At 39.0% G+C, this 21,831-nt stretch overlaps 2 protein-coding genes across 2 annotated transcripts in view; both read left to right on the forward strand.

Annotated features, from left to right (window-relative positions):
• The first annotated feature begins 1,469 nt into the window (after positions 1-1,469).
• On the forward strand, positions 1,470-8,612 carry LOC134140095 (radial spoke head protein 6 homolog A-like). Its single transcript, XM_062574957.1, has 6 exons — positions 1,470-2,206; positions 2,694-2,925; positions 4,605-5,366; positions 6,886-7,021; positions 7,857-7,974; positions 8,369-8,612. Exons 1-6 carry the CDS (start codon positions 1,470-1,472, stop codon positions 8,610-8,612), a joined length of 2,229 nt encoding a protein of 742 aa, XP_062430941.1.
• Positions 8,613-9,669: 1,057 nt separating this feature from the next.
• Positions 9,670-21,831, forward strand: part of CENPE (centromere protein E) — a 37,309-nt gene continuing 25,147 nt past the window's right edge. Inside the window, exons 1-16 of the mRNA XM_062574918.1 lie at positions 9,670-9,725; positions 10,169-10,260; positions 11,212-11,301; positions 11,380-11,498; positions 13,042-13,161; positions 14,103-14,184; positions 14,378-14,445; positions 14,524-14,595; positions 16,153-16,204; positions 17,120-17,207; positions 17,415-17,541; positions 18,243-18,362; positions 19,754-19,912; positions 20,201-20,345; positions 21,384-21,481; positions 21,775-21,831. Coding sequence (XP_062430902.1) covers positions 9,670-9,725; positions 10,169-10,260; positions 11,212-11,301; positions 11,380-11,498; positions 13,042-13,161; positions 14,103-14,184; positions 14,378-14,445; positions 14,524-14,595; positions 16,153-16,204; positions 17,120-17,207; positions 17,415-17,541; positions 18,243-18,362; positions 19,754-19,912; positions 20,201-20,345; positions 21,384-21,481; positions 21,775-21,831 — 1,545 coding nt within the window. The remainder of the gene's footprint in view (positions 9,726-10,168; positions 10,261-11,211; positions 11,302-11,379; positions 11,499-13,041; positions 13,162-14,102; positions 14,185-14,377; positions 14,446-14,523; positions 14,596-16,152; positions 16,205-17,119; positions 17,208-17,414; positions 17,542-18,242; positions 18,363-19,753; positions 19,913-20,200; positions 20,346-21,383; positions 21,482-21,774) is intronic.

The raw sequence follows: 21,831 nt of genomic DNA on the forward strand, positions 1-21,831 counted from the left end.
TTCCTGTTTGTTATTATCTGAATATCTGTTTGAGCACATAGCACTGATATTTGATGGGGCTACAAAAGCGTACATTGCTAAGTCACCATATTTTGGGGTGGGGAGGAGGAGGGAAATCTTGAGTAAGTAGATTAGTAGAACTCAGGAGATTCTTCCACTGTATTGCGATGTGTCCTTTGCATGTCAGTGTTTGACTCCTGCAAAAAGAAACTGCTCACATTAATGCCAGCTGTCTCCTTAATACCAATAGCTTCAAATGAACAAGCCTTTTTCTAACATCTTTACTCTGAAGTAATTTATAGCTGCTTTTTTTTTCCTGGATCTGTGAATAAAGTTTTTTAAAATCATCATCAGATCAAGGATACTTTTCTCCTCCTAAAAGAAAAAACTTTGCAGCTAGTAGCACCAACATGATAAATCCCTGCTAAAAGGCAAAATATTAAAACTGTATTTTCTATTGTATCCAATTAAAGTAGCAAAGGAAAATGAATGTCTCACTCTTCTTATTAAAAGAAAATTAAGCTATTCACAATTTATTCCTCCGCTCTCAGCAGAGATTTGGAAGATTTCTGTATCACACCATTCAAGACACTTAATAGCAATACACTTCGTAATTTGTAGGTCTATACGAAGGGAAGGAAGTAGGGCTTAAAAAAATCACTAGAAAAACAAACAAACAAAAGTAACAGTTTGAGCAGCTGGTTTGGGTTTCCCCTTCTTGCAAACACACCAAGCCTTTTAGGCCACGAGATGCCAGACGAACAGGAGCGTCCTTCAGAGGGAAGGTCTTGGGGCACCCCCCGGGAGCTGCCATGCCGCAGGCTCAGCGGTCAGGGAAGCTCACAGCTACAGCAACACCCTCAAATTGCGTAGTCCACCCACCAAACTGCTCTTTCTCAGCGTGTTGTAAGAGAGAGCCCGGAGTGCCACTACCTGCGCTCTGCCTAACGGCGGGCGGCGGCTGGGCGCCCTGGCAGCGCTGCAACGGCGCCCTCCAACGGCTCCCCCGGCCAGCATCACCCTCTCGCGCGGGGCACCCCCAACGGTTTCAACGGTCACCCCCAGCCACGCGGTGACCGTTCACCGCCTCCGGCGGTTTCAATACTCCCCCCCCGCCCCCCAGCCCCACGAGGGACCTCCGACGGTTTCAAACCCCCCCCCCCCCGCAGGGCGCCTCCAACGGTTTCAACGGCCTGCCCCGGCCTCATACGGCGTCTCCAATGGTTTCAGCGGCCTCCCCAGGCGGCAGCGGCAGCAGCCGCCTCCCCGCGCGCAGGGAGCCAGACACCGTAGCAGCACCGGGCCAAAAGCCGTCCCGCGGCCCGCCCCCGCGGCCCGCCCCGCAACGGCGGTGGTTTACCGTGGCGACGCCCCGCCCCGCGGGCTGCTGGGCGCCGAGCGGCGGCTGGCGGCGGGGGATCAGGGCGGTTCGGTGAGCCCCGCGCGGCCCGCTGCCGCCGCGCCAGGCCATGGCGGAGCCTCCCGAGGAGCCGCCGCCCGAGGCGCGGGCCGGCCCGGCAGCAGGCCGGGACCGCGGCCCCCAGGAACAGGAGCGGGCGGAGGAGGGCCCCGAGCGGCCGCCTTATGAGGGCTTTGAACCTGAAGAGGCCCCTGCCCGGCCTCTGCAGCCGGAGCCGGGACGCGCTCCCTATGGATACCAGAAGGTGAGGCAAGTTTCTGGTCAGCCGCAAGAGCTGGTCTATCAGCCACATGCACCTGGCCAGGACCCTTACGAAGCACAAGACCAAGGAGGAGCTGTCTATCCGCTTCACACACCGGGACAGCTACCCTATCAGTCACCGACGCCGGAGCAGTACCTCTATCAGCCACTCGGAGCAGAGCAAGCCTCTTACGAGCCAGAGGTGTCGGAAGTAGACGTCGGTGAGAGCTACACACTGGGACAAGACTCTTACCGGGCACAGGAATCAAGGCAAAGCACCTATGAGTCATATGCACCAGAATTAGACCTTTATCAAACACATGAACCAGGAAGTGCCTATGAGGCATACGCAGTAGAAGAGGATCCCTATCAAGTTTATGAACCTGGGCATGGCCCCTATCAACCACATGAACCAGGCTATGGTCTCGATCAGCCAGGATACAGTCCATATGATGATCAGATGCCAGACCCTAACCCCCGAATTCTGGCAATTCAGAATGCAAAAGCCTATTTGCTGAAGAGCAGCACAACATCTGGCCTGAACTTGTGAGTCTGCAACAGGGATAACATTGAAAGGGGTAGGATGTACAAATGGAAATTAAAACAGTGCAGTTGAAAGGGCAAAGGATTACATTAAGAAATGGAGGGAGACCGGTTAATGTAGGAAGGGAAAATACCTTATCAATGCAATGATTTTTCTTTATATGATAGCTCTGTGTGCCCAGCATCTTTCAGAATAAAAATTCACAAGGGAATTTAGAGAGTTCAAAATTTGATTAACAGCACATTTAAATTCAGCTTCAGCTCCTGAGTCAGGTGTGGAATAAACCAAAAATGGAAGATAGGACTGCTCTTAAATACATTACAATCATGCTAGTTTCAAATTTAATTTAATGCTGCATGATCTCTTTATATCTAATTATTCCAGTGGTTTCTGCAAAGCTCCAGGTGATCAGCTTCTACTTCTGACGTTAAATTATATTCCTCCAAGACTTTTATATACTAGGCCAATAATATTTGTATTTTATGACAGATATGATCACCTTGCTGACATGCTAACAAAGATCCTGGACGAACAGCCTACAAATGCAGTAGACGTAATTGAGAATATCAGCAAAGATGTGAAGTGGGCCCAGTTTCAGAAAAAAATGGATACTCTCCGTGATGAGCATGAGATTCTTCCAACATTTGAAGTTGCAGAAAAGCGTAAAGCTTTGTTCCTTAAGGCACATGGAGAAGGAGATGAAGAGCTAGAAGACGAGATAGTGAGTTATTATCAAAAAAAATGATATCAAATATAGCAGGGAGATGGGTGGGAGGACGGTGAGAAAGGAAGGGAGGAAGGGGCAAAGTTGTAGTCTCCCTAGTAGTATTGCCTCTTAAGGTCATATGACATAGCTGCAGCTATACTACCATATAGAGCACTCCCTTCATAGTCTACCTGGTCCCATGTCCAGTTATGAAAAACTATCCAGTTATTTAGTTAGGATTTTTTCCTATAGTATAATCTCACATTCTGAGCCTTTAAAATGTTAAACATTCTAGAGGTGAGAAATAAAAAGTAAGATTACAATATATAGCACATACTAGTGCAACCTGGAATACTGCATCCAAATTACATTCTTTATCCAGAAGTCACATTTCTTTACTTAAAGACAATACGGTACAGATATCAGTTTGACAACACTGTGCACAGCAACTATTGTAAAACAGAGGATGGAGAATTTTGTGATCCTTCCCATTCTGGTTGTGGTTCCAGTCCTTCCTTGACCAACTAGCAAAAAAAATTGTGGTGATCATGAAGAGCTACTAGAACTGAAAAGCCACATCATAGAACAGAGAATTTTTCATATCCAGCTGCTTATATGCACAAGTCTTTGAACTTAATGAAATATTAAGAAAATTCTTGTAATAACTAAGGGATAAATAAAGATAACAGTTAAGATATTGACTTTTATTGGAAGTTACCAGTATATATTCAAATGAATTGCTGTTGTAGAATACAAATACTAAAAACAGAAGAAAGATTCCTTCATCTTGTCCAGGGCCTATTACTCATTTTACAGTACAGTAAAAATGGTAAAAATGGAGAAAAGTAGGGTATTTCAGAGAGAATATTGGAATTTTTCATATTCCTGTCTAGCTTGTTTTGATACAAGAAATGTTGAAGGGCCAGGAAAATTCCAAATGAAGCTTGCACTTCTTCCTCCAAATTCCCTCCCCCCATTTACAACTTCTAGTATTTCTTTTTGTCTATTTTATGTAATCACCTATCTCCATGAAAAGACAAAATGGTGATAAAGCACATAGAATACTTTCTGAAATCCTCATTATTGACCAAATTCTGCTTCCAGTTAAGGAGGCTGTAGTCTGACTACTGACTTCAATAAGAACAGAGGCCAACATTTTATACTAGCTATAGAAGACTCCATCTTAAATAATGCAGGGAGCTCTATGCTAAGGTATCCAAAAGAACAGCATTCATATTGTTGGCCTTGTGTATGAATATACAAAATATATATTCTGTTTTCCCCAAATGAATTTACCACAAACACAAGGAAATGCAGCCACATGTTTCTAGACTAGGCACCATAGCCTCTTACCTAGCTGGCACACCCTAGAAGTTCTTTGTAGGTAGTGATCACTTGTAAGAATTCTGACCTTCCTTATTTTGCAGTAATTAAAAGTGAATTGGAATTTTTAAATCTTGTATTCTAAAAGCTGTAATTCATCTGTGTTCTCTTCTCTATCCTTAAAATGGCATTTTTAATTTTTGTAGATGATTTTGGAAGATGTAGTGAATGAATGCCTATAAAGCCCTTTGAGAGGATGAATGGCACTATAGGAAACTGAAGTCTGACTTTCAATGGATAACATGTTTAAACTTTCAAAGATATATTTTTACTATTATTCTTCACCTCTAACTAACATTTTTCTTTCCTAGGCAGAGACTCCTCTACCCAATGTGATGGAAACAGCCTTTTATTTTGAACAGGCTGGAATTGGCTTAAGCAAAGATGAAACCTATCACATATTCCTTGCCCTTAAACAACTAATAAGTGTTCAGCCAATCCAGACCTGTCGCTTTTGGGGCAAGATTTTAGGGCTGGAGATGAACTATATTATAGCTGAAGTACAGTATCATGACAGGGCAGAGGAGGAGGAAGCAGAAGAGGAAGAAGATAATGAGGAAGGAGGGAAAGGGATGGGTGAGGACAAAGAAGGAGATGAAGATGAAGAGAAAGAAGAAGATGATGAACCACCACAGTCCACCTATAAGCCCCCACCTGTCATCCCAAGAGAAGACAATGGGACTGGGACTAATAAGTATATCTACTTTGTCTGTAACGAGCCAGGCAAACCCTGGGTGAAGTTGCCTCCAGTGACTCCAGCACAGATTGTCTGTGCCAGGAAAATCAGGAAGTTCTTCACTGGTAGGCTGGATGCTCCTGTTGTGAGCTTTCCCCCTTTCCCTGGAAATGAGGCCAATTACCTGCGTGCACAGATAGCTCGGATCTCAGCAGGAACCCAGATCTGTCCCATTGGATTTTACCAGTTTGGAGAGGAGGAAGGAGATGAAGAGGAAGAGGGGGGAGGAGGAAGAGATACATATGAAGAAAATCCTGATTTTCAGCCCCTTTCTGTGGTTGAAATGGTGGATTCTCTGTCCATGTGGGTACATCATACACAGAATATTCTAAAGCAGGTATGTTCCTGTGTAGCTCACGTTGACCTCAGATACCATTTACACCATCATACCAATAGAGTATCAGAATGTAAATTAAACTCCTCAATTGCACAGATTTGAACTGTTCACCAGAAATAGTATTGGGCTGAAATATTTTTTTTACAGAAAACTATCACATATACTATGTTATATATAAATACATTAAATATATTCATATATACACAGAATATATAAAATATATTTATATATGTTTATATAGATATTGTTATGAACCTTCTAGGTTTCTTTATGGGGTTATGTATTGATAATAACAATTATTTCTGGTTATTTTCCCTATTAGGTTTCCTCTTGTGAAGTCCTCACTTGACAAAATATTTTAAATTTTATTTTCTTGGCTAGAATGCTAAAATACGGACGGCTCATGATTTATGCTAAATGAAAATTGTTTTTTACTTTCTTGTGGTTTAATTTTTGTTGCTTACTTTCTACTGTGAAACATGCAAATGAAAAGATTAAAAACAAAACACAGTAAATACAATAGTAGCATAAAACATTTTTGATGCCAGGCAAGTGCTGGAAAGAGGTATTAGTAATTTGATCATTCTTGTTAGATGACTTGCTGGCTGGTCAACCAACTCGAGGAGTGCAAAATAATGACAAGTAGCAGGAAGTAAGAGATGAAATTATTATCAGCAAAGCAATAGTTGTAAAAATTAAACCTACAGTCATTTAGAATCTTAAAAACATTTTGTAATGTTCCTCTGACTGGTAGCTAAACAGCAAAGCAGACTTTAAAAGAAGGCACAGATTCTGTAAGTGTTAGCTTCTCAGTTGGCAATAACTAGCCATCCTAGCAGGATATGAACTGAACTGTCAAGGACTGAACTAACTTCCCACTGTTTGGAGGTAGCCCTGTCAGCCCAAATGTAAGGGTACCTTTGTACACTAATGTGATGTAGCTGCCTTCCTTGTGTTTTCTCTGTTCTGTAAGTATTGAACTGAGATACATAGTACAGGTCTGCACAGGGAGAATGCATAAATAAGAATTTTGCATGCACCATTCAAGAACCTGTTTGGACTTGAGCCCAGGTGTGCAGGGACAGGATATTCTGTGCATCTTCTGTGCATACTCACACTCTGTGCCTGACAAGGAAGAGATGCATAATTCCAGCAGAATTGCCAGCATGTTTGTGACTGATAAAGTCTAGCAACAAATTATTATCGCTTCACAAGAGGAGTATTGAAATAAGCGCATGTCTAAAGACATAATTTCAATTAATAAGTATAGAATTTTGGTCTTTTCACTGAAGTCCAGCATCTGTTACCAGCATGGATTGTGCTTAAAAGAGCTGAAATCTACAATAACAAAAAGCTGGTAACGGAGGTATGATGTTATTCTGAAATAGAAAAATAGGAATGATTTTCTGTTTTTTCCCCCTCAGTTATGTCTGCATGTGTCTGAACCAGTTGTTTCTACTGGCTTGCATTCTTTCAATGATTGTTACATATATTTAATAAGCTTCCATATCAATTACAGGGTCGCTGTGTTTGGCTTAATCCTTTTCAAAAATCAGAAGAAGAAGAAGGTGAAGAGGAGGAGAAAGCAGAGGAGATAGAAGAAGTACAGCAGGAAATAGGACCTCCTCTTCTCACTCCAGTCTCTGAAGATGAAGGTACTCTTCAGGGAATACCAAGGTTTTGATGGCCAGTGGGAATGTTGGCATTTGGGTAGTAAACATTTGAAGTTAGAGGCCTCAGACACTTCATGGAACAGTGTGTTTGGTATTGTAGGGCAAGCACATTCTTTCACAAAATCAATCAAAAGTGAAATGGTTAACAGTGTTGACATTAAAACAGAAATTGTTAGGTTTTAGTAGTTAACAATCTCTTCTAGAATAAATGAAAAAAAAAAAAAAGCCTCATTTACCAGGCTACTGCAAGTTCAGGACTGCTCGCTACATGAGTTACATGCAGCTATTTTTCCATCATCTTTTTTAGACAAAAAAGAGTGTGGATGTGTAAATAAATACATAAATGTGTACATACATGCACCCATAAATATATAAATAAGAATTTAGATCCTGTAATGTATTACCATAGCAAATCATGGGAATGTGAGAAGCTGAATATTAGATTACATCAATATTAAATTGATTTCCTACTCTCTGTTCTTAGATTAGGGTAAAATATATAATTTATGCATAAGTGATCAACAGTCCTTGACCAAAAAAAAAAAAAAAAAAACAGTAGTGGGTACTACTGAATTTCGGGAGCATGAGCTTCTTTCCACATGGCTATGCAATATTCCTGTGATACTGAAACATACATCCAAATCACCTGTTAGAAAGCAATACCTACATTCATTGTTTCTGAATTTTGGCTCTTCTAACATGCATCTTAATATAACCATTGCTTGAATTCTGAGAAAGTCTTGTAGTTAAGTCTTAAATATTTTGTAGCTGCTCATAAGCCAGTTTCTTCATATAGTGTGTTTTTGGTTGTGTGCAGGGATTCAAAATATCCCTGCTTGGACAGCTCAGTATTCTACAAACCTGGTCCCTCAATATGCTGTTGCAATCCTTCAGTCTAATCGATGGCCTGGAGCATATGCCTTTGCATCTGGCAGGTAAGTAGCCAGTTCATATGGTTACATAGACTGTATATGCTAAACATAGATACCTATTTAATAAAGTTTGTTTATTGTTAATTCATTGACTGAAATGTATCTACACCTGGGACTGATGGAGAATGCCACTTACTTGTGCACAGTGATAGTGAATACATGTTTAAGACAGAAGATGAAGAATCTTATATATAATCTATACTTGCCTTAGTTAACAAAGATGCCATCTTTTAAATACAACAGTTATAGGTAACCTGAACCATAAAGGTTTTTTGCTCAGCAGATTGAGGAAGTTTGAGCATATTTCCACTAGTATTTCTCTTGGGGAGATTGTGCAATCTTTTGGTTTTTTTTTTTTTTGTTTTGTTTTGTTTTGTTTTGTTTTTTTTTTCCTCAGGAGATTTGATAATATCTACTTAGGCTGGGGTCACAAATACAGTCCAGAAAACCATACGCCCTCACTGCCTCCACCAGTGCAAGCAGAATATCCTAGTGGGCCAGAAATCACAGAGACAAATGACCCTACTGTGGAAGAGGAACAAGCTCTCAAGGCTGCACAGGAAGAAGCCTTAGCGGCAGCTGAGGAAGAGGAAGAGGAGGAAGAAGAGGATGAGGAAGAGGATGAGGAGGAGGATGATTGAAATACAAGAAGAATCTTTAACTTTGAAAGTTTAAACATTAATAGTATTTTAAGAAACTAATCATAAATTAGTAGATTTTAAAAGAAATGTAAGCAGAAGCAGCTTAGATGCTCTGATTTTCAGTTTCTGTAGGCTCCTCCGTACAGACTACCTCCCTTGCCTGCCTTGTTCCCCAAGTCTACCTGCACTGGCAGGAAGACTGAATTGCTTTCTCTGGAAGACAACATAAAAAGTAGTCTTTTTTAGAACACTAGACATTCTGCCTCTGTTTCCTAAAATAATAACCCTTTGAATTAAATAACACTACTATCTACTTAATTTTCATGGTGTTTTTCAAACCTGCACTTCCATACCAATATGTATATTATAACAAAAAAATTACAGATGTAAACAGCAATAACTCTATTACAAAACAATGTAACTTTTATATAACATCTGCTGCCTTTAGCATGTACTTTCATCTGTATTTCCTGTAAATTAGCTGTCAAATAGCAGATATTTGACAGTTTTGCATGTGTGAAGGCATACGCACATATTACTTAAATTCCATAGTCAGCATAGCCCTAGAGGAGAAACTATGTAATTTACTGGACAATACGTCAAACGCTCTACTCTTTGAAGCACTCAGAAACCCACATTTCCCAGATTATGAAACAGATTCCATGCAGCGATGCGTTTGCTGCTGTATCGTACTCTTTCTCATCGCATTTCCTTGAGGGACGCCTTTCTGCAGCGCGCCTCGCCCGGGAACCACAGCGCCGCGCCAAGGCCGCCCTCCCGCTAGCGGCTCCGGCTGGCCGCTACCATCCCAGGGCTACCGCCGAGCCGGGGGGGCGGCGCGGCACTGCCCCTGCCGAGCGTGGGCTGTTCCGCCGCGTTCCCCGCGCTCTGCTTTCCCGCCTCTCCCCTCTCCAGCCCTTGGCGAGTGGTACGGTCCGCAGCGGCGTCTGCCCCGTGCGGGCCAATAGGAGGAGGCCCGGGGAGAGGTTCAAACCGAGGTGGCGGTTGGGCCGTTGTGCTGCGGTGTGGTGCTGGTGGCTGCCCGTCGGTCGCGGGGATGGCGGACGAGGGGGCCGTAACGGTCTGCGTGCGCGTACGGCCGCTCATCGCCAGGTGAGGCCTCCGGCCGAGCGCGCGGAGCTCCTCGGGTCGCTCGGGTGCTGCCGCGTCCCCTCCGCCCTCAGCCAGGCCTCCGGGAACGCCGCTGCCGCCCTGCGAGGGGGGAGGCTGGGCGGTGGCGGCGGCCTCCGCCCGCGGAGAGGCGGCACGAGCGGGGCTGCGAGGGCCGCGGGGAGCGGGAGCGGGAGGGAGAGCGGGGGAGAGAGCGAGGTGCTGGTGGCAAGGAGGGGCCCCGCGTTACGGCAGCGCAGTCCCGCGCCTGGGGCGGGTCGGCAGGCAGCCCGTATCTGTGCCTTTAGTAATAAGCTGATTATCCGCAGTTAATATGAGACAAAGCTTCTTCTCTAAAAAAGAAGACATGAATGCATAAAATAAATGGAGTAGTGCTAGTAGTTATTGCTTGGTAAGATTAAGAGAACAACTTTTTGTCCTTTTAGAGAAAATGCCCTTGAAGATAAATTGTCACTCTACTGGAAAAGTGAAAATAATACTATTGCAGAAGTGAATGGTACAAAAGTCTTTAATTATGGTAAGCATGTGAGAGTTTTTTTTTTTTTTTTAAGTGCTTGCGGGGACCTCTGTTACTGTATTACATGCTGACAGCAATTAACTTAGCATTTACAATATATCTATTTTTTCCTCCTTTTCATAATTTTTAAGGAGTATCACTGGGGCACAGAGGATTAGCATTTTAGTTTGGATCAGCAGTGTGCTTTTGAAGTCAGTCTCCTGATTGTCCTTGCTCTCTGTGTTCTGGTCCACTGTGTAGAGTAGTCTTGGAGCATGTGACTCCAACTCACTCTTACATAGAAGTAAACTGGAAGATGCTTTCTGAGATGCGCAATTGCATTTTAGATACAAATGCACCAGACCAGGGCTAGCCCACAACTTGGGGGGTGGCAGGGGGGAAGGTAGTGTTTGTCATTTGGGACTGATAAGTGCTTAGAGCAGATGTTAGATCTTCGTAACTGTTTTGCTGTATGGGTTCCTTCCTACTGATCCACTCTGGTATTTACTATAAGTGTAGCTATCATAAAGGTGTCGTCTTCCCCATTTCCCCCGCGCCCCCCCCCCCCCCCCCCAAAAAAAAAAAAAAGAAAGAGGAAAAATAGATTCAATAAACACAAATCTTGAGCTAGGGATTTAACAAGTAGTCTATTTTTTCTAACTTGTAATCCTACAAGATAAATTAGCCATACCAATTTTTAGGACTATATTTCCATGTAGTCCTAAACTGTTTAGATCATATTTGTAGGGGTTTGACTAGTCTATTGTCTGTCTGTCATACCTCTTCTGGTTTGGGTTTTAACTTTTCTTCTTAAAATACTGGTTAGTAGTATCACAAATACATTTTATAATTGAATAATCCTACAAAACATCTGATTTTTAGTATTGGTGACTTCAAATACAATACAAGTATGATGCCCTCTTATTTTTGACTGTGCATATGACTGACTTGCATGCTTTGCTTTTTCTTGAGATCGTGTCTTTCACTCAAGTGACAACACTCAACAGCTTTATGAAGGTGTGGCTGTACCAATTATACAGTCAGCAGTGCAGGGATATAATGGTAAGTTTTAGAATTGTTTTTAAATCCTTTTTGTATTATATCTCATAAATCATAAGTAATATTTAATCATCTTTCCAGGCACAATTTTTGCCTATGGACAGACTGCCTCAGGGAAGACATATACAATGATGGGAAATGATGATTCTGTGGGCATTATCCCTAAGGCAATTCAGCATGTTTTCAAACTTATTTTTGAGGTGAGTAATTCCATTAAATTGATATCTAGTGACTGAAAGTGTTGTCAATGTTTGCAAATATCAGAGGAAAACCTAGTTTCCTTCATAAATGCCTTTCTAGAGAAACAAACTATATGTGAGGTTATGCTACAGTTGGTTTGTGAGTCTTGCAGAGATGTCAGTAGTAACTATGATAATGGGCCTCTAATAGTTTGAATTAGATCAGTATCAGGCTTCTTGTTTAAACTTTTTTTTTTTTTTTTTTGCAAATACACTTCGATTACAAGCATAAATAGATGATCACTCTTGATGAGTGGTAGGTAAAGTACTAGGAAGCTTCATCTGTGTCTGTATTGTTGCTTAAAACTTACCTTTAAAGAAATTAACTATATTTAAAAGACAATTTTTTAAAAGTCAGAAGAGTATGAAATTAAACTTATTTCAGTCTTTCAAAAGAATGTCTGATTGTTCACTGTTAATAGTTCCTACAGTGCACAGATTTAGGGATAATGTAGGCCCCAATTGAAGTGGAAAAGAGTCTTTGGAGCTGTACCACCTGAGCATAGGACAATGAAGTCCTATTTGCTGGGGGATGAAATAGTAGTTTGTGATTTGAGGATTTTAGGGAAAAGTAGGTGAAGAACTGACTTCACAAAGTGCTGCTGTGTTTAATTGATATTCAGAGTCTAGTTAGGAATAGCTGTGATCAGCATTGACCCTCAGATGTGCAGACTTGATGGTCCTTCCTAGAAAAGTACCTTCAGTTTATTTATCTGCTTTAATATAGCTGTCCTCTATGTGCAGACATACAAGAGATCCAACTGGATTTTCAATTATGTAGTATATCATCAGATTACCAGTTCTATATAACATGTGTGGGTGTGTTGTGGGGGTTTTCTTGTTTTTTGGCTTTTAGTTGGGAATACTTTTACACAACTAGTGTAGGATTTGGGCCTTAAGCATGATACTACATTGTGGAAAATAAGGAGAAGGTATAAATTAAAATAGTAATTTCCAAAGTGTGCTCTGCAGGGCACTTGCTTCTGCCTTGAGGGTATCAGTTGTGTGAAATACCTCATTGCTCCTTTGAGGTGCAGACAGCTATTAGGCTCTGTAAAAGCAACTGAAGCCAAGAAAACTTTCTGAGGTGCTATAGTCCTTGTGTAGAAGCAGTAGCAAAGTAAATCCAAGCAAGCAGAAGAGAAGACTATGTACCTAGAGAGAAAAGAATCTAGGCAGGAGGAAATTAGATTTGGAAAGGGCAGTTAAATGGGAAATCCATTATCACTTATCTGTAGAGAAGTTACCATATTCTTACGATCTGCTAAAAGTGATATACCGCTAATAGAGCAAGAGGGAGAGAAAAAATGGAAGAAAAAGATGTTCTGGTGATAACATCCTAATTCTTGGTAGATGCTGAAGTGCAAAGAAGATGGAGCAAAATCTGTGGAACAGTATCTGCATGTGTAATTCTGAGCTCAGAACACTTGCAATGAAAAAATGTTTGGCTTTAATCTGATTTGTTTTTTGTTTGTTTTTGCTTTTTTTTGAATTCAATCTTTAGATTCCAGACAGGGAATTTTTGCTGAGAGTTTCTTACATGGAAATCTACAATGAAACCATTACAGATCTGCTTTGTGATATCAGGAAAAAGAAACCTCTAGGAATTCGTGAGGATGTTAATGTAAGTGGCATAAACTATGCTAAGGTAGGCTTTATTGCATCAGCTTGGGGTAAAAAATGCCTGTAGAAGCATCTGGTCTAAAACTCTTCCTTGTCAAATTACATAATTATCTTGAAAAAGCTGAAAGATACTTGATGTAGTAGGACACCAACAATGAAGTTGGGCTCACTATTATTGATTCATCTTTGCATGGAGACTTTCGCTCTTAAAATATATCGTCTTGGACAATGTAATAACTTTGGTAGTGGGTCCCTTTGAGCTGCCTAACTAACAGAACTTCTGTAAACGTGGTATTAATCCCCTTAGCTCAATGTGTCGAAAGATTATTTAATAATATACAAAGGAGTTGCTTTCATACCATTTCATCTTTGTATCATCTACAGAGTGGATACACTTTTCATTGCATAACCATCAAACTAGAACTACACTCAGTATAAAATCAGTAGGGAAAAAGAAATTTGTATTAATGCTATCTTCATTTTCTTTATATTAAGTTTTGTAGCTAATAATACATATTAGAACTTTTTTCTTTCAACAACCTGTATCTTACGTATTTTTGAAACTTGAAGGGTAACCAGCTCTGTAATTATGACCTTAGAAATATATTTCTCTGTAGATGTTATGGATTTCCTCAGGAAAGGGTCTGGAAGGATAATTCCCTTACTGGTTTTATATTTGGGAAACTTTCTAGATCTCTTGATACTGTTGCCTTCAGGTTATAGTGCTGACGTAGACTTTCTTAATCCTCTGTTTAGAGGGAAATACATGCAAAAAGACATTCCAGTAGTGTTGTCTCCTTTTAAGAAGGAAGTAAACTGAAATAAATGTGTGCGATAATACTTCCTAGTAATATTAACTTCTCATGCATTCAAGTGAATTTTAGAGTTTAGTAAAGTAAAAATATTACTTTTTTTTTGTTTTTCTTTTCCTCCTGTTTTAAGAGGAATACATATGTAGAAGATCTGATTGAAGAGGTGGTAGTTGCCCCGGAGCAAGTTATGGAATGGATCAGAAAAGGAGAAAGTAAGTTATTTAGCCAATATCAGTTGATGCTTTTAAAGAGCATTAAATCAGTCATCTCTAAAATCATAGCTGTCACCTTGAGATTATATTAAAAAATCAATGCATTTCTGATAGTTCTTTAAAACTGTTCTTGTCTATTATCTCCAATTTATCAGAATATAAACAGAATTATTCTAATACTGCTTTTTGACAGAGAACCGACATTATGGAGAAACAAAAATGAATGAACACAGCAGCCGTTCTCACACTATCTTCAGAATGGTAAAACTGTTTCATTTTGAGAGGTATTTATTATTTTCTAGCTTATCACAAAAACTTCATGGCACATTCTTCTTCTAGATCATCGAAAGCAGAGAAAGAAGTGACCCTACAAATGCAAACTGTGACGGAGCAGTAATGGTATCTCATTTGGTAAGCAGTACTTCAAAAAGTTACTGGGTGTGCGTTTAAGTAGAGAATTTACCACTTCAGCTTGTTTGAAAAAAGAATACCATTTTATAACTACCTTATGAGTACATTTCGTTGATGATTTCTATCAGATGCTGGTTAGCTAGAAATAATACTTCCAGTTGTCAGTATGAGACACTCCTGGAGTGTTATTTAGAAGATGTTCTCCCTTTGAAAGAATTTCCAGTGTGGCTGTAGTTCTTATACAGTCTGTGCCGGACTGGAGAATGTTATGCCCTGATGCAAAGTAAGGGGTTATTGTCAAGGTGCTCTTGTCTTTTTTTTTTTTTTTTTTTTTTTTTTTTTTTTTTTTTTTGTTAAGCACAGTTTCTACTGTGATTGTTCCTGATCTACTGACAAACCAAGCAAACTAATAAAGTTCAGAGATAATGCTTCTCTGAACTGTTCCCAAATTAAGATGTTAATGATGTTAACTATTAGATGATGCCACTACCAGAACGTATGTGGCCTACAGCTGTGATGGTCAGAAGATTTGTTTTCTAAAAGTAATCCCTACAAACACCTGTAGTAGTTTACCAGCTTATGAATTATCCTAAGTGTGGAGGGGAAGGGGGAGTTTAATCACTGATCTTCTGAGGAGTGTACCCTGGGTGCTCAGGAAAGAATCCAGATCAACTGGAAGAATGAAATCAATATGAAAGCATTGAATCTTGTTGAAGCTGCACGAGCACTCTTATTTTAGTATCAAGAATAGCATTAAGTCAATCACACACTAGTGAGGAGAACTACTGTTTTGGCTTGATGTGAAGATCTGAATGTAAACTCTACTCAGGTAAAAAGTGAGCAAAGTATTGCTCACTCTTCATTTTTGTTTTTATTTTTCATAGCTGGTTATACCTGTTCTCTGTTTCACTGTTCTCTCCTCTCCTTTCTCTCTCGCCTCCCTGCTGCATCTGACTGTAGTAATCCCTAGCAATAGGAGAGAGGTTTTCTGGCATTGGTAGGAGGACCCGCTCTTCTGTTCCTTGGTGGAGTTAATAGAGGACTTTACCCTCCTGAAATAGAAAAGCAAAATCCACCTGAATATAAAGTTCTAGTTGACTTTTACTGGAATTCAGAGTTGGGTGTTTTTTTTTTTTTCCCCCTTCTTCCTCTGGTATTTAATTCCTTCCTTCTACTGGCCTCACAATGGCAGGGAAGGAGACATACAGCTGATACAGATTCAAGCCATAGAAAGTTAAACTTAATGCTTTTGTATTGAGAAACAGTCTTTGCCTTTTTTTCTTTTTGAGGATAAGAGTGAATTGCACTGCAAGCTTAAAATACTCTTTGGGATATTATTAGGAGTTCTACATTCTTACACACCTTGAAAATATTTCCTGATATGTAGGTATGAATTACTTCCGAAAATGAATGACACAGCTTTGGGCTGACTTTTTTGTTTTATAATTCAAGCATACTGGAACTTCTGAAATGCCTTGCACAGAGAATTTAGCATTAAGAGGACTGAGAACTAAATTGCCTCAAAACTAACAAGTGAAATATTTAATGAATTTGCAGAACTTGGTAGATCTGGCAGGGAGTGAAAGAGCTAGTCAAACAGGATCTGAAGGTGAGTGAATGTCATCTTATTTGAAATGAGGCTTGGCTAGGGAACACTTCTGTAAGTTATGTCTTAAGAGATTCTAAGATATCAAGAAAGTGATATCTATGTGCTTATTAATATCTTAATCTATGTGCTGTTGGGTTACATATTAACTATATAATATAGAACTCAAAATATAAACTCCTATGAAATAATCTCCTCTGAACTGTTGGAGGAAAGTGTATGTATTTTTTTTTTTTTTAATCTCTTCTGTTTGGTAGAAAGAGGATCTGCCTCAGGAAATACTGAAATGTTGCAAAGTACAAATTACCAGGTGGTAATATGGCTTCCTAGAGTAGTAGGACTAATAAGTTATGCAGTGGACTAATACAATGGAATAGTATCAGCTGTAGTTAAGAAATCATTAGAAGCATGTACAGACCTTTTTTATTTACATATAAAAGAAACACATAGATGATTCACTCTGGTCTGGCCAGGAGGAAACTTGATAGTCAACAATGACAACTTGAAGCTGCACAAAAATACCTGTATGACTATAAAATAATTATCTGACAAGAACATAAAATATATTCTCTTAAAGGAATAAATTGGCCTTAGATACCATTTACAGATTAATTGGTACTTCTAGGCATATATCATGGGCATTTGCAAAAATTTGGCAGAATCTAATATGTGTATTAAAATATCAAGTTCATATGATCCCAGTTACCTAATGAGTAAAGATAACTGATGCTCATTCATAGCAGAGGACTATCTATTATGATGCATTTGATGCTAGTGGCTGATGGTTGTGGTGCATCATGGCAGTTAAAACTTGGCTCTTTCTTGGACAATGCTTATGGGGAATAATGTAGCACAAAATTATGACTGGTTGAAAATGTCTTTTCTTGTGTTCAATAAAAAATGCTATGTTGTATGTAGGTCTCCGACTGAAAGAAGGCTGCAATATAAACCGAAGCTTGTTCATTCTGGGTCAAGTAATCAAAAAACTTTGTGATGACCCTTCTGGGTAAGCATTTGTATTTGCATTCCTGTTTTAAGATAAGTAATTAATGAAAGAAGAAATTAAAATCCTTTACCATATCTTTTATAAAGAACTACTTCAGATGACATTTACTAGGTCAGTTTGTTACCTTTAAGAAAGATATTTACAATATTCTGTGTACAAGAATATGAATCTTTTCTTCATTGTTTCTTCTCCCCACTTTCCCATCAGTTTCATAAATTACAGAGACAGCAAGCTGACTCGAATTCTGCAGAACTCCCTGGGAGGAAATGCTAAGACAGTTATTATTTGTACAATTACTCCCGTTTCTTTTGATGAAACACTCAGTACACTTCAGGTAAAACTTCCCATGTGTTTTCAAAAATTATTCTGTCCTAAGGCCTTAAGGTAAACAGGTTGGAAGAAGCAATAAGATGGGCAGGGAATTTTTGTTCTGCAGTCGTTTGAATGTTCTGAAGGTCCTTTGTGGACTTGGGACATTAAATATGCTTTTTATCATATGTCTCTTCCCAGACCTCTTGTTGTACTAGGCTATACAGCTAAAGCTTTGTGCCAGTTGGAACAGCTTCTTTTATCACCTCGCATACAGTAGATAACTTCCTTTCCTTTTATTTTTTTCCCCTTTTCCTTGCCTTTTCCAAACAGTTAGGACTACAAGTCTTTACAATTTGTTAGACAGCTCCTATAGGAAAGGAATTTAATGGAAGTATTGCTGGGTTTTTTTTTTTTTTTTAGGTAGGATTTCTTTCCTTTGATGTGCTCTCGTGCTTTTTTTTTTCCTTTTAAATTGAAATACAACTCAGTATGTTTTTGCTTAAATGTTAGGGTTCACTTCTTGTGTTGATGTGAAGCAATCAAAACTTTCCTTTTCAAAATTAAGAATATATGAAAAATAGGCAGGCAGATATTTGCCCTTCATTAAATATTGATCTTTAAAATCCTTTTAATTCTACTGGGAAATATGAGAGAGAATAAGTCTTTTGGTGTATTTATTCTTTAACTTTTTTTACCTCTGAGAGTGTGTGATCATTCTTCCAGTTTGCCAATACAGCCAAAAGAATGAAAAATACTCCAAAAGTCAATGAAGTACTTGATGATGATGCCCTCTTGAAGAGATATCGCAAAGAAATTCTGGATTTGAAAAAGCAGCTGGAGGAAGTATGTCAAAATATATTAACTTTTGTATTTAGTGATGATTGCTATCTGGAACCATTTTACTTCAAACTCAAAGCAGTCAAATCTAGAGGGGCAGGAAACTATGTTTAAAACCATTTGTCATGAATCTCAAAAGTTAAAAGGTGATGCTAAGTTCAGAACAATTGATCAGGATGATCAGCCTATCTGTGTGAAAGTTAATGCTGAATGGGAGCCACTGACTGAAGTAAACTGTTTTCTTTCTGTGAGTGAAGGAATTTGGCTAAGCAATGGAAAGTTGTCATGCCCCTTAGGACACTTGAAATATCTGTCTTTCACTTGTGGCAATATTAAAACGATGTTCACTAACTTATTATAGTGAACAATTCCAACTTAATACATACTTTTTTCCCCTCACTGATGTCTGTCTTAAGTTTTGGCACCGATCTTTCAGTTACAGCTTACCACAACTCAAACTTATGTCAGGTATAAGAAAATAAGCTTGTAAAATGGACAATAAGAACTCTGCCTTCCCCATCCACAGCAGTGTAGTCTCCCACATATTCATATTTCTCCAAAAATGTATGATAAGGAACAACCTCGCAAGTCTCTCAAATACGTTGTAAAAGATAATGCACAAGAAAATACATGCACAGTTCTCAGTATACCGTTTTGAAGGCTTACATCTGTATAGTACTTGCAGGAAAAAAAGTAGTAATGGGGGTAAACCTTCTTAAGGAAAAACTAATTATTTAAAGAGAGTTAAACTTGCATGTGACCCTGTGCCTTCTGTCTTCTGAGACAATAAGTGGTCAGGAAAGTACTTGTTAATTGTACAAAAGTGTTGGAATAGATATTCCAACACATGCAAACTCTGAGTTTATTTCTAGATTCTTAAACAATTGCAAGTTTGTGATTAGGTTGCCAAATAACGATTAGCTACTGAAATGGAGTTGATCTACAACAAATTAAATTTTGAAATACTGAAAATTTAGAAGACCATGTGCATTACAGCAGCTTGTGAGTTATTTGACGATTGAATCATAATGCTCTAACAGCTTAAAGGTTCCAGCACTGTAGGCTATTCATCTTGAGCTATGTTACACTTAGAATGTGGCTATTTCTGAAATCCTTAAATTTTGAGTTTGTGGGGGTTTTTTTTAGGTTTAAAAAAACCTTTCTACCAATAAATACTTATACTCTTAACCCTTTATATAGTAAGTCTACCTATAAATTGTAGACTAAATGTCAGCTTCTTTGCTAGGGTAAAGTTTAGAGAAAGTTCCTTGACTTAAGAAGGCACACGTGTGTGTGTGTGTGTGGTTGTTGTATTTTAAAAATTAATGTTTATGTATTCTTCAGTGGTAGTTTTGTACTCCTAAAAATACCTGTTTGTCTTGTTCTTTTTATAATAGGTTTCTTCAAAGACTCAAATTCATGCAATGGAAAAAGATCAATTAGCACAGCTGTTGGAAGAAAAAAATTCTCTTCAGAAAGTACAGGAGGATAGAATACGAAACTTAACTGAAATGCTAGTGACTTCTGCCTCATTTTCATCAAAGCAGAATGCTAAAGTAAGTTATGGGCAATTTTCAGATGCTTTTTTCCCTTATTTTTAAGGGGTTATTTTAAATATTCTCTGAGTAGGAATCAACTCACTGATGCTTTACAGTGAGTATACCGTAAAGACTCTTGCTTTCAAACTGTTGTTTTTAGTTCCATTCCAAAGAAATAGCAAAGCATCAACTAGTTGATGCTATACCAGGACGAGCAGTGAATTTGCTGCAACATTTATTCTCTATTTAGTGTTTTGATTGTATCTTTCATCATGTCATTTTGTAAACACTATCTTCTTTTATAAGGCCAAAAGAAGAAGAAGAGTTACCTGGGCTCCTGGTAAAATAAACCAGGAGAATGTGAGCTGTTTTGAAGACTTTGAAAAACTAAGGCCAACTGAAACAAAAAAAATGAAAATGTCTCTGTCAGCATTACCAGACATGGAGGACTGTAAGTACCTGCAGGATTAAAAAAAAAAAAAAAGGGGGGGGGGCGGGGACGACTCTGCAAAATATCTTTTGAAATGGAGACTTCTTCAAAATGAGAATTAATCTTTCTTATAAAAGTCTAAATTAAAAAGGGAATGAATTTACCAATGAAATGAAAACTACATACAGCTGCCAACATGTAGTAAACTACATATAATAGAGCACATGGTTGGCACTTCAGTAGTCAAACTGTACTGTATGTAGCCAGTCTTGAAAGCATCATCTCTAGACAATAAGGAAATTGCATTTGTCTGCCAGCGAAGAATGTTCCTGTAAGGCACAATAACATATGTATTATTATATGATTATATATGATAAGTAAGTTCTTGCCTTAAAAATAAGGTTCATTTTAGTAAAACGCATGCTTCCACTTGAATATCTCAGATGAAATAATCTGTAGCAGATTCCTGCTGGGTAACTTTGCAAGCTTTACTTAATTTCTGAAAGGGAATAAAAAGACAGTTGTCCAACAGCACAAGTAAAAGTGAAGTTAATCAAATATCCCTGTACTTGCTTATTGAGGAAACTTTTTTTTGTATGTGTGTGTCTCAGATAATGAGCTGTTAATTAGCTAAAACCGAAGACAAGAAAAAGGTAAAAGAGCAAGGTCTATAAGCTTTCATCCTGATTCTCTCTTCTCACCCTCTATTTTTCATCAAATTTAGCAAAAGTTACTCTTTGACAGAAGATATTTATGCAGTGTTTGTGTGGTGTATTTACTCACTCCTTGCACCCCTCCCACCTCCCCCAATGCACCCTCAAAAAAGGGAGAAGAAGGTAAATGAAACTCACTCCAGGTGAAAACAGAGAAATCATAGCTGAAAGATCAGATCAAGGTATAGAAAAATTCAAGGACTTATTGGAAGGCCAAAGGACCAAAAGTCTGAGGATGAGAGTAACTGGACTGTAGTGCTGTTGAATTGTGTTTTTGTACAGTTTACCTCTGTTAGGTTTGTCTTTCACTATAGTGTGCTTATTTTAAAACTCACCTTTTTTTCAGCTATGTTTTCAGAGAATTTTGAACATGACAACCAGTGTCTAACTGTTCCTGATCAAATTTCTGAGGTAGAATGGACTGCTGGAACCAACCAGAATTGGGTAATTGTATAATTGCATTAGACTGTCCAATAGAGTACCTGTACATTGCAGACTTCTCAGTAAGGCCAGCGTTACTCTTTTGTAAGATACTAGTATTCTTCTGCATCTCCTAAGAATTACTATAACTAGTTAGAAAGTGTGTGTCTTGATCATCTCTGAAGTTGTGGGATGTTTTGTGGGAAATGTTCTGTTAAGCTTTGGTACTTAAGCATGACTACCTTAAGGAAAGTGATAAGACATGTAAACTTTTCTGATCTTGTAGATCAGCTAACCAAAAGCATTTCTTTTTCTAGACTCAGAGAGACTTTGAAGAATCTGTACAGCTCTGTGAAACATTAGCGCTGGAAAAG

Source organism: Rhea pennata, chromosome 4 (genome assembly GCF_028389875.1).
Source record: "Rhea pennata isolate bPtePen1 chromosome 4, bPtePen1.pri, whole genome shotgun sequence".
In the NCBI taxonomy this organism is placed as follows: Eukaryota; Metazoa; Chordata; class Aves; order Rheiformes; family Rheidae; genus Rhea; species Rhea pennata.

Excerpts from the sequence above, each read along its gene's own strand:
- LOC134140095 (XM_062574957.1), top strand. The coding sequence starts at position 1,470 with ATGGCGGAGCCTCCCGAGGAGCCGCCGCCCGAGGCGCGGGCCGGCCCG. Across the intron at positions 5,367-6,885 it reads CACAGAATATTCTAAAGCAG|GGTCGCTGTGTTTGGCTTAA; the intron begins GTATGTTCCTGT and ends TATCAATTACAG. Across the intron at positions 7,022-7,856 it reads TCCAGTCTCTGAAGATGAAG|GGATTCAAAATATCCCTGCT; the intron begins GTACTCTTCAGG and ends GGTTGTGTGCAG.